At 37.8% G+C, this 12,484-nt stretch overlaps 3 protein-coding genes across 3 annotated transcripts; 2 read left to right on the top strand and 1 right to left on the bottom strand.

Annotated features, from left to right (window-relative positions):
- Positions 1–3,231: 3,231 nt before the first annotated feature.
- On the bottom strand, positions 3,232–3,627 carry LOC109221605. The gene has a single exon (XM_019386071.1). The coding sequence runs from the start codon at positions 3,625–3,627 to the stop codon at positions 3,232–3,234; it is 396 nt and encodes a 131-aa protein (XP_019241616.1).
- An 886-nt stretch (positions 3,628–4,513) lies between these two features.
- Positions 4,514–9,709, top strand: LOC109221607 (protein sym-1). Its single transcript, XM_019386073.1, has 6 exons — positions 4,514–4,902; positions 7,726–7,881; positions 8,008–8,140; positions 8,229–8,268; positions 9,005–9,125; positions 9,201–9,709. The coding sequence occupies exons 1-5, from the start codon at positions 4,609–4,611 to the stop codon at positions 9,090–9,092; spliced, it is 711 nt and encodes a 236-aa protein (XP_019241618.1). The 5' UTR covers positions 4,514–4,608; the 3' UTR covers positions 9,093–9,125; positions 9,201–9,709.
- Positions 9,710–10,311: 602 nt separating this feature from the next.
- Positions 10,312–11,759, top strand: LOC109221606 (RING finger protein 44-like). Its single transcript, XM_019386072.1, has 3 exons — positions 10,312–10,670; positions 10,930–11,006; positions 11,073–11,759. Exons 1-3 carry the CDS (start codon positions 10,518–10,520, stop codon positions 11,722–11,724), a joined length of 882 nt encoding a protein of 293 aa, XP_019241617.1. The 5' UTR covers positions 10,312–10,517; the 3' UTR covers positions 11,725–11,759.
- The last annotated feature ends 725 nt before the right edge of the window (positions 11,760–12,484 follow it).

Raw genomic sequence — 12,484 nt, 5'->3', positions numbered from 1 at the left:
CTTGTTAAGTCCATACAAGGATTATTCAGCTTGCAAACCAAGACTATCCTCTACCATTAGCCCAGGTGGCAACTGCATATAGACATCCTCATGCAAATCCCCATGAAGGAAGGCATTATTGACATCCAACTGGAACATTGCCCAACTATGTTTCACTGCTACTGCAATCAAGGTTCTCACTGTGGTCATCTTAACCACTGGAGAAAAAGTTTTTGTGAAATCCACACCCTCCTGTTGGGTATAGCCTTTCACAACAAGTCTGGCTTTATACCTTTCTATTGTGCCATCACACCTATGCTTTACTTTGTATACCCACCTGCAGCCTATTGCCTTTTTGTCAGATGGTAAAGGGACCAGGTCCCAAGTATTATTAGCATAAAGGGCTTCAAATTCTTGGATCATGGCTGCCTGCCAAGCAGGGCTGACAGCAACCTCCTCAAAAGAAGATGGCTCACTAACATTACAAACACTATTGACCAATGTCTGACGACTAGGATTCATTGATTCATGGGCTATGTGATGACACTTAGAAAATAAGGAGTTGAGAGAAAAAGAGCTTTCAGTAGGTTTGGTGGCCTTGTGGACATAATTCTTTAGGTAAACAGGCATTTTGTGTTCCCTTTGTGACCTTCTAAAAGATGTGGAAGGATGATGTACTGGTGAAGAGTCAAAGGATGGAGGCAGGTGTGATGGAGATGGTGTAGAGTTATTAGGAAAGTGAGATGGAGCTGGGGAAGTAGAAGGTGTAGATGGTGTGGAGGATGGAGCAGTGACTGGATCATTTGAACTAGGTGAATCCATGCCTGTGTTGTCACAGAAGGGGTCATTGGTTTCCACTTCTGCAACATCATTGTGGCCAACAGGTTCATCAGATGAAGTGATATCAAATACTGTGGGAAGTGACTCAGATTTGGATTTATAATAGATGTCAAAGGGGAAGATAGACTCATGAAAGACAAGATCTCTGGTTATATGTATTTTTCTAGTTGACAGGTTCAGGACTTTGTAGCCCTTGACACCAAAGGGGTATCCTAGAAAAACATGTGGAACAGACCTTGGCTCAAACTTATTTAGGTGTACTTTGGGGGTTGTGGGAAAACACAAACAACCAAAACTTCTCAGCTGTGTGTAGTCTGGTAGTTTCCCATACAGCACTTCAAAGGGGGATTTGTTATGAAGATAAGTAGTGGGCAGTCTGTTTATAATATGAGTTGCTGTCAAGATACATTCCCCCCAATATTTCAAAGGTAATTTGGACTGAAAAAGCAAAGCTCTAGCTGTTTCAAGAAGGTACCTATGTTTCCTTTCCACCACTCCATTCTGTTGTGGTGTGTAAGGACAAGTTCTTTGGTGGATAATACCCTTGGACTGGAAGAAAGCACTGGTCTCTTGGTTATTGAATTCTAATCCATTATCTGATCTAATGGACTGGATCTTGGTTTTATATTGATTTTCCACAAGTGAGATGAAGGTTTTTATTGTCTGCAGTGCATTACTTTTGCAGGCTAGAAGTTGAGTCCAAGTAGTTCTACTAAAGTCATCTACTATAGTGATAAAATATCTGCATTTGTCATGAGTATATTCATGATAGGGTCCCCATAGGTCCACATGGATCAATTCAAAGTTTTTGGTGGAGGTACTAGCCTTTTGTGGAAAGGGAAGTCTTGTTTGTCTGGCCATAGGACAAATTGTGCACATAAATGGTTGTTTTTGGGAAAAACAGCAGGAATGTTAGAAATATGTTTCATTTTTACAAATGGCACATGACCAAGTCTGTTATGCCACAGTATGTCTACACCATTGGAAAAACAAAATGCAGATTTGGACAAGCTATCATTTAAAGAAGAAGAAGTAAAAGAAGTAGGATTGTTTTTCATTTGCTTCAGAAGTGACTCATTTACAGATGTGGACATATGACTTTGAGTATTATTCAAGAGAGGACTGTTTACATCACATGAATGATTGAAGGTCACAGAAGTATTATTGTTCCTTAGGCATTTGGAGCAGAGCAGGTACGAGCCATTCCTCACTTTACCAATCTCCAGAGGCCTCTTCACTGAAGGGGCCTGCAGAAGACAAGCATTGTCAGTGAAAGATGCCATTCCTCTGAGGTGTTTGGTTAACCAATAAACAGAAACTAGATTGACTTTGAAAGAGGGAATAAAGAGAACTTTCGTAATACTATCTTAGATGTGAGGACAACATCACCAATCTCAGACACTTTAACTTTATATCCATTGGGTAGAATTACTAGAAGAGGGTAAGGTAGGAATTGAACATTGGACAATAGGGATTTATCAAAGGTCATGTGGTTGGAAGCTCCTGAATCCAGTATCCAAGTATCAGCCTTGGACTCAAAGCATTTGCAAGCAAGTTTACCAAAATCAATAGAAGATGTGCATACTATCATACCTGCAAAGTTAGCAGCATTGGATGAGTAAGGGCTTCCTGTTGCTTTCCCTGCATCTCCATTCCTCTCATGAAATTGTTGAAGCATACTTATCAGCTGCCCATATTGCTCTTGAGTAAGACTCACATTTTTACCATCATCTTGTGCCTTGTTTTCAGCTCCTCCCCAGTAGTGATCTCATCAGTTATTCCCTACACATTTTCCACTACTCTTTTACCTTTATTGTTGTTGTATCTAGGGCCTTGATCATAATTGCGGCTATTAGAGAATTGTCTAGGGCCAGGGTTCTGAGCAGAAAAATTCTGTGGATAACCATGTAACTTGTAACACCTATCCTTGCTATGCCCTGGTCTTTTACAGTACTCACAAATGAGTCTTCCCCTAGAAAGCCCACGATTGTTGTCAACTCGAAAATTTGTTCTAAAAGAGTTCTGCCCTGAGCTTCCTACATTCAATGAGGCTGAGTCCACAATTAGGTGATTGTTAGGTCTAATCTCCCTTTGTTTCCCATCCTGAACTAACGCTGAGAAGGCTTGTGCTAGATTGGGCAAAGGATTCATCATAAGTATACTACCTCGAACCACTGTGTACACTTCATTCAATCCCATGAGAAACTGTATTAATCTCCTATCTTGTTCAGCCTTATACATGTTCTCCTTCGCTCCACAGTTACATATGCAATTGCACTGATTCCTTTTGCTCAAAGTAGCAAGTTCTTCCCAAAGCTTCTTCAATTTAGTGTAGTATGTAGTAATGTCCAGGTTTCCTTGGGAGAGATCATTGATCTCCTTTTGAATTTGATACAGCCTAGCTCCATTAGTTTACTCATATCTATCCTCCAATTCCTTCCAAAGTTCAACAGCATCGCTTGCATATTCTACACTATCTGCAATTTCCTTAGAAAGTGAATTTAGAATCCAAGATGTCACCATATTGTCACAACGTTCCCACTGTCGAAATTGAGGTGATGAAGCATCTGGTTGTTTACACTCCCCGCTTATAAAGCCCAGTTTATTCTTCACAGACAAACCTCTTAACACACTTCTCCTCCAAGACCTATAGCCTATACCATCGAATACAGTCGAAACTAACATAGCTCCTGGGTTGTCAGATGGATGAAGATACAAAGGATCACTAGGATCTAGTCCTGTGACCATCGGAGTGACAGTTGCAGCAGTCTCAGCACCAGTCGAATCGCCTTGATCAGTTATAGCCATGATTAACAATCAGAAGGTGATAGAGAAAGCAAATTAAAAGAGTTTCAACTCTCAACAAATAGAGAATTCGATAACGAGCAGATCAAATGAAAAATCTAGATCAGATTTAATGAAGTAACAAAAAAACGCACTGAAAAACAAAGAGAAACAGACAAGAAGCGATTGTAGAGGCGAGATCTATCCGCGAGATCAACCTCGCTCTGATACCATGAGAAAATCGAAGCTCGAAGTGCAGCGACGGAGTTCAGCCATGACTCCCATGGCAGTTAAGGAACTTTCCAGAACAATGTGAAGAAATGAAAATGAACAATGGCTCAAAAATCTGCATTTGATTGAGAGTAGTACGCATATATATACACACTCATGTACAGCTGTCAACTCACCTATAACAAACTCAAACCACTAAGTAGTCCGCTAACTAACTCGACTCAACTGACTTGAACCGGACCGCCTAACTACTCTGAACCGGAAGAGAGAAAATAATGAAAGAAGAAAAATAATGAAAGAATACACCTGTAAAACGAACTAATAAATATCTCAATAAATATCCTTAGCAAACAAACAAAATCTAGCATAGTATGCTGGATTATGAAAAATTTGCATACAAAACTCTAGCACATTGTATTGGAGTTCAAATTTCAAAGACACATTGTATTACAACTATTATGCCGGAGTTTAACTTGTAAAAATTCCAATTTTGAAAACATATTATATTACTATCTTTTCAGATATTATTTTTTGATACTTTTGTTCAGATTTTAATATCGCTCAAAAAAATGACTAAATTTTAAATTTGAAAATGACTAATTGAAAATTAGTCTGTTGTACATTTTAAATTAGGTTAATTTTGAATTTCTTCCCAAATTAGTTACCAAATGTGCTTTTTACGCACTTCATTTGTCAAGAAGTTTGGCGAAACATACTGTAATTCCTCTCTCTATACGGCGCCACTATTTCTCTGAGAGAAGGAAAAAAACAGGAATGGGGACATTGAGTGGTGGAAATGGGAGTCTATGGGGAATGGGATTTTTTCATTCTCAAGAATGGAACTTTGAACGAAGGAGAAGAAGAAGCAGTGGTGAAAAAGAAGGTAAAAGCAGTAGTAATGCATCAAAATCCTCACATGCCGATGTAAATGGTGGAAGCGGTTACCGTTTCCCTCTGAAGCAAGCCATGACTGCTAGCTCTCTTGCCCTTACTGGTGACACCTTAGCTCAGCTTCGTGACCGCTGGCTCAAGAACAAAGACACCCTTCCTAATCCACCTCATCCTAAGGTCAGTTTTCTATTCTTTTTTTTTTTTGGGTAAAATTAAGGTCATTTTTCTAGTATAACAAAAAAATCATCGACATTTAAATTGTGGATTGAAATTTTGGTCTAGTTTCTTGAGACCCAACTTGAGTTTCTTGAACCCATTTTGGGGGTAATGGGTTCTGGGAATTTTGGTTATTTTATGAAGGTCATTTTGGTAGTTGTGATATTGTGAATTGTCTCTTTTGTCAGTTCATAACTTTGGTTTGATTGCTTATGATTTTTATGTTACAGAGATAGTTTTTAGAAACTCAGATGTGCTCATATTAGTGAAGTTCTGATTGCTGATATAACAAAGTATCAGCTACTCTGCTTGTAATTTCACAATATCAGCTTGACACTGTTTTACGTTCAATAAAAACTTACCTTATCAAAAAAAAAAATAAGTTTCAGCTACTCTGCTTATAATGGGGTGGAATACGTGTCAAAATCGAATCTTGGCAGACTGAAGGGACGAAGAAACTGACAAAAGGTAAGAGAAGTTTGCATGGGGTGAACTTTATGCATTGACAGAAGTTTGAAAAACTGATTGATATTTCTTAACGAAAGAATATGTTTTTGAAGCAATTCACACTAAAGTGATTATGTTAAACATGAACCAGTTCTTTTTTGGCGTAATCCCTCTTTTTAGATAATCACAAAAAATAAATGTATTCCCGACCAATATCGAGACTCGAGGGTATTAGTTTGAAACCAAGATTTATGGTCTAAGAGGTAATTAGTGGGCTTCAAAATGAAAATGATGTAAAATTGATGGAAAAAGAGGTTTGACATGTAACGAGATTTATTTTCTCAGATGTCATTAGAATTTCATTGCTGTCTGCAGACTGTTTCTGTATTCCACATAGATGCTTGTTGCTGTCCTTCAGATATTTCATACTTTAGAGAGGAAGTGTCACTTAGAACAACGAAACAAAGTGGGAGGCAGGAATTAACAATCTCCCAATATGTGCCTACTTCCACATATCGCGGTCCAGCTTATATACTCTGTGCGCTTCCAACGGAATAACTTTTCCCTAATTAATAGGCTCATTTGGCCTGCCTTTTTTGCCCCTCGTATATGTGCTTATGGTTCTTGATTCGATCCATATTGGTACTTATCTTAATTTTGTTTAATGTCTTCTCATCGTAGTTGTCTCGTCTTTAAGTTGGTATTGTATCCTCATTTTCTGTCTCTCTAATTGAACCATAGACTTACTTCATGCACTACAAGGAGTAATTTGATAAGGTATGTAATTTTACCTTCAGTAGCCGAATCAAGGAGCTTAAAAAAATTTGTTTCTGAGACAACCTTCGCCCTCCCTCCAGCTGGTGCTTTACCTGTTTTAATCTCTCTTTTCAAAGATTAGCGTCTTGTCTATCACAAGTCTCTTTTAAGGTTTTAAAATATTAGCTGCTAAGAATTTTCTCATGATAGGGCGTAGGCGAAGATATCGTACTTATCTGATTGTTGTATTTGTTAATTATTCGAGCGGAGAAAGGGATTCAGGTTTGAGGAGCATCATGCCTAAAAATATGTTTCTACCATAAAGGGTTTACGTGCACTCTACTAAGGTCAGTCTCTTTAAAGAAAAATATTTGTGGTGTAACCAGTCATATGTACTATATATGTTTCACTTCTGCTTTCCCCTTTATCAGCAACAACACTTACATTTGCGATTAGGTTGTAGCTATTGATCCTCTTTAGCAGGACAACAGGCTTGAGAACAATGTATTTGTATTGGGTTTTTATCTTCTTAAACACAACACGTGGATAGTCTCTTCAGTCTTCAGTCTTCCAGTGATTAACTTGTTCCATCTTTATTGACCTGTAAGGGTATATTAACCTCTCCGTGGAAAGGTCCACAATATCATGGGCTTCCATTAAGAGAAAGGAAAAGCCAAGCAGAAAAGAAATTCTTATTCGTGCTGTTGACACTACACCAACAATTGGGAAAAAAGGGAAGGGGTTTCTTGCTATTCAGCTTCTTTTTGTTTCTTTTTTCTTTTTTTCACATGAGACAGGGGTGCCAGAGTTTGTATATCCCTCTGATATTAGGTTAGCTTATTCCCCTGGGGGTTTTAATAAGGAAATACTCTCCTGTGGTCCTACGAAATGAGAGGCAAATGGAGAAATCTTCTCCCCGTGCATGGTGCATAGTGCACCTCATCTACAGGTCAAGAAAAGAGGTCAACATTACATCCACCCCTGCACCCTTCAACTTCATAACTGACACTTCCTTGCTATACCATACGCCAGCTCCATTTGCATATTGGCAACTTCATAGTTATTCTCACTTTAGCTCTTTGCAGGATAGCTTTTTATGCTTAAATGTTTATGTTTGTTATCAACTTAATATTTTTTCTAGTAGTTTGTAAAATTATGCGTTGAATGATGTCTTTCTCTTGTGAATAATATATACCATTAATTGATAAAACATGCTGTCCTGTGAATATTTGTTGGCCAATCAACCCTCTCAGGAAATTTCATATTCTCAATGAACTATGCAGTAGCAGTGATCAGTGGCCTTTCTATTCCTGAATATACTATCCAGCTTTAGGAGCTGATGTTAGTTGCAGACTAAATTGATATATACATTTTAGAGACAGTAGCTTATTAATACATTTGCTAACATTTCTTAACAACTAAACATTTTGCATGTCTTTATGACATAAAAAATAGATTTTGCATGTCTTATGCACTCTCATACGATGGCTTCCCTTTGCTTATTCACTGAATTAAGGAGGTAAATTTTGGGGTATTTACACACTAATTTTAATTTTGTATTTGACGAAAATGCTGTTTTAGGATACGCTTGGTGCTCTCCTATCTGAGCATGACTGGCTTCGATCCATCCGGATGGCTTCATATGGATTTTTGTTATATGGTCCTGGTACTTATGCATGGTACTCGTATCTTGACAGATGTATGCCCAAGCAGACGGTGGAGAATATATTGATGAAGGTAGTTATGCTTCTGAGAAGAATTCTTTTATGATGAGTTTGACTTACCAATTAAAAAAGAACTTTTATAAGTAATGAGTTTGACCTGTCTCCATTTGACCAGTACCTTTAATACTCTTTGTTTCAGGTTGTATTAAACCAAATTGTACTAGGTCCTGCTGTAATAGCTGTTATCTTTGCATGGAATAATTTATGGCTGGGGAAACTTTCAGATCTTCCAAACAAATATCAGAAAGATGCCCTTCCAACTCTACTTTTTGGTAAGCATTTCCATATTACATTCCTTTGCTGGTTGCTTTATTTCCTTCTTCCCAACGAAGCTTGATTTCGTTCTTCATTCTCTTGCAGGATTTAGGTTCTGGATCCCTGTTAGTGTATTGAACTTTTGGTATGGCTTTTACTACCCTCCTTAGCCCCTTCCTAAAAGATGGACAATATAAATTAATTTTTTTTCCTGATCTCTGTTAGCCTAGCTGTAATCGGAGCTTTTCTCATTCTCGTAAAAACATTTTTCTGGGGTCCTGGTTTTGTTTTTATATATGATTTGCTTGCGATATGTTGTCTATTGCCCTTGCATACCATGCTTTATACTTCAATTAGTACCAACGCCAGAAGCCATATCTAAAATATTCCATTTCCGGAACTATTTTTGTACTTTTCATCTTTTCTTTGCAGTCAGCGTTTGGTCAGCGAGAAAGTCCATATTTTGGTAGTCTTATTGTGTTTTGAGCTATGATTCACCTGCAGTCCATTTTACTGGCTATAAGCTTGTTTTCCGAGCATTTACATTATTTGCATTATGTTAACGACCTATGGCATGATCTCATAGAACACTTATTTTGTCATCATTCTGAAAGGATAATCATTTATGGTTTATTGTTACAAATGGTATGCTCTTTGTCATCAGACAAACTTTTAGCAAAAGGCATATGCAATCACGTGTTTCTCTCTTTTCATCTATTTGCCTCTGAAACCTGCTATTGTTAATTTCCGTTCGTTCAGGTTGAATTATGTGGTTATACTAGTAATTTCCCTGCTCTTAGCATGAAATATGTGGTTGGACTAGTAACTGAATAGCCTTTAGTATAATGAAATATGAAAACTTCTGTGTTGAAAAATCATAGGGTGATTCCTCTTCAAGCTCGTGTTGCTTTCATGTCGATGGCTTCTATATTCTGGAATTTTTGGTTGTCAGCAACTATGAGCAAGTAACTGTTCGTTGAAGTGATTCACAGGGGAAAGCAGGTTAGTGCTAGCCTAGCCCATATTTGAGATTAATACATGTCATGTCTTATACTAATTTTAATTTGGTAATTTTAGGATGCGCACTTGATATAACAGTCTGTCTGTCAAGACAAAAATGGTGTCTGGAGGCAATAGTTGAAACCTTTCTGATTTTCCAAATGTGATTTGCACTTGCGTTCCACAGTGGCTCAGCTGGCACCTCGTTACACATACAAAATGTTAGAGAATTTGTTTCGCCATTGCTATAAGTGCTCCAGGAGTGGAGCTTTCTTCCATTTATGACTCCAGTACTATCACGGAAGGCATTTGATTGGCTATTTTGACCAAATAATTTCATTAATTTACTTTCTTTCTTTGGTTCTTGGCCTTCTTTTCCCCGTTGGGTGTTGGCTCGAGCCAGATGACATACATGCAAAAGGAAGTTTTTGTAGTATACAATTTGAAAGCAAGTGCTGCTGCACTTCCATATAGGAAGTCATCATATCAAATTTCTCTGTAATGGACAGCTTGAGGATTGAGGAACTCCCTTTTAGAATGCCAACTATCTTAAGTGGAAAGTGTTAATAAAACTTCGCTTTCTGAAATGTGCAATGTTACAACAACAACAACAACCCAGTATAATCTCACAAGTGAGGTATGGGGAGGGTAATGTGTATGCAGATTTCTACCCTGTGGGGTAGTCCGATAGATCCTCAGCAATGTTGGTTGAGGATTATATAACATGGGAGTGTTGAACATCTCTGTTCGTGGAGAGTGTTATCATATCTTTGATATGCATAATCTCAAGTCATACACACCTGCACATTGTGCCAATTATCTCCGATTATGAATAGCATCATATCTATCAATTACGTCAAAATCTTAAACTAGTTGAGCTCGGCTATATGAATCCTCTATGACCATTCTACTCTGTACATCAATATTAGGAGGATTCAGCACAATCTTATTATTCTTACGTTGGTCGTCCCGCCTAGTCTAGTTTCCGTGGATCCGTCCGTTGATTTTGCTGCTTTGAAAAGTCACTGACACTAAGTTAAATTATGAAGAGAATCTACATTCAGAACCAAAGGCACCAACACCAACTAGCAGCAAAGAACTGGATTCTTTACTTGTCTACTGGAGTACTTTAATTGGTCTTTTATTCCATACACCACACACCGCAAAGAAGCACCTTTTGATTGAGAAAAAGAATCACATTTCACCTCATCGTACAGTAACTCGAGAGAAACAAGCTAACGTGGATCAAGTATATGTGCCATTTATTTGCCCAAATTTGGAGCTTCCTAAGCTATAGTTTCTTATTCCCTCCCCCTTGCTCCCAAAACTAAAGAAGAAAACAACACAAAAGGAGAGGGCACAGAGAATTGGTGATCAAGAGGAAAATCTTTAAACATGAGCAGCTATAGACCTTATAATTTAACACCAAATGAGAATTGGAGTCCTGAACAGTGGCATGATTCTACTTCACATGAACCTGAGCACAGCAACAGGAACACATGGCAACCCATTTTCCCTCATCCTACACCTCCCCGAAATATCCCTCACGTAAGTCTCTCCTCCTCCTATACATGACCAGAGGTTGATGCCACTATTTTCGACGCTGAACATAGATATACATGTCATTAAACACCAAAATTTGAACCATTTTTAAAATGTGAATACATGTTTTCAAAAGCTAGAGTTTACTGTTAAGAACCTTAAGGTTGAAGCTATTAAGTTTAAATCATGAATCCGCTTTTATATATATTTACACCAGAAAGAGCTCCTATACTTGATTTGATTTGAAGTGTTTTATGTTTCGTAGAATTATAGACGTGTCGTTCATGATCCATGGTTGCCTGTAACAGAGAGACCAATTCCAGTACCTCATGGTGCAACCAGGTAAACATTTTCTTCTATCCTTTTTCCAGATTAAAATCCAAGATTCATTTCAAGAACCACTTGCAGTTATCCATATCCAGGTCAACCACGACGTAGACCATCTCATCCTCCTGTCCGAGTTCTAGTCCACGACGATGACATTCCAAGACATGCACCATATCCTAGGCCAAGCCAACCTCCATTTGAATCTCCTCCTCCTTGGTTTCTGCAGAACCAGCCACAAAACCGGGATGAATCCAAATTGAGCTCAGATGAGCAAAAGTCTGCCTTGAATAAGCTCAAGAAAGAAATCTACAATCCTGTACAAACAAAAGTTGCAAGACAAGTAAGCCTTTATTTTAGAGGTTTGAAAAATAACATGAATAATACTACCAATGAATCGAAAAAGGACAACGACGAAGATGGTAAAAGATGTGCCATTTGCTTGGAAGATTTTGTGCCTAAAGAAATGGTGACAGTAACTCCATGCAGTCACATGTTCCATGAAGATTGTATTGTTCCATGGGTGACGAGCCATGGCTCGTGTCCTGTTTGTCGCTTTGCAATTTGTGAACGGATGAAACAAAGCACAGACTCATCTGTCAGGACTACTGAAATCACAATGCCACATGATCTAATGGTGGAAAGGGGCCTGATTTCCATAATGAGAGCATTTGATGAGAATTTTGAATTGGATCAGATTAGATCCATTCTCTTACCAAGATTAACCAGAGGCTAGATGGGGTTGCTTAGTTTTTTAGGCTAATGTACTTGTATCTCAACACACAAAGAGATGTATAATATATTTGTTCCCTCTTACAAATGAATTATCTTACTTGAATTAAAATTTGCTCTTTCATAATTGATGTGTGTAAACTTTTTCTTACCCCCACTAAGAGATCCCCCCCCCCCCCAACCCAAAATATAGTTCTGGATTGGAGGTCAGTAATTCGCGGCCTTCTTTTTAACTAGGGGTGTCAATGGTTCGGTTCGGCCGGTTATTTTATAAAATTTGTATCATACCAATTTTTCGGTTATTCTATTATGTCTAACCAAAATTAGACTTTCCGAAACCGTCTCAATTATGTCGGTTTCTCTTCGGTATCGGTACAGTTCAGTTAATTTTCGGTATTTTTTGTAAATATCATGTAAAATTCATCAGTAGAAGTAAAATGCAATAACATATGTTCTTTTATAGGACTTAGCGAAACTCTCTAGACATTTTTAATGTTTAAAGGGTGATGAATTAAAACAAATGAAAGATGGCTAGAGTATAGATCCATCAACTATTCTACAACAACGTAAAAGAAACCAAGCAAAGACAAAGAAAATATAAATTACACGAGTGGAAAGATATTAACCAAGCTAAGACTCAAGAATAAAGTTTATAGAAGATTAAATATTCAAAAAGATAAATCTAAGTTATATGAAAGGAAACATATTCAATACTGATAGAATATATGAGTCGTCCAAACTATATAGAGACCATGTCCTCTATG

Source organism: Nicotiana attenuata, unplaced genomic scaffold, assembly GCF_001879085.1.
Source record: "Nicotiana attenuata strain UT unplaced genomic scaffold, NIATTr2, whole genome shotgun sequence".
NCBI lineage: Eukaryota > Viridiplantae > Streptophyta > Magnoliopsida > Solanales > Solanaceae > Nicotiana > Nicotiana attenuata.
This window is presented reverse-complemented; position numbering and strand designations above follow the sequence as displayed.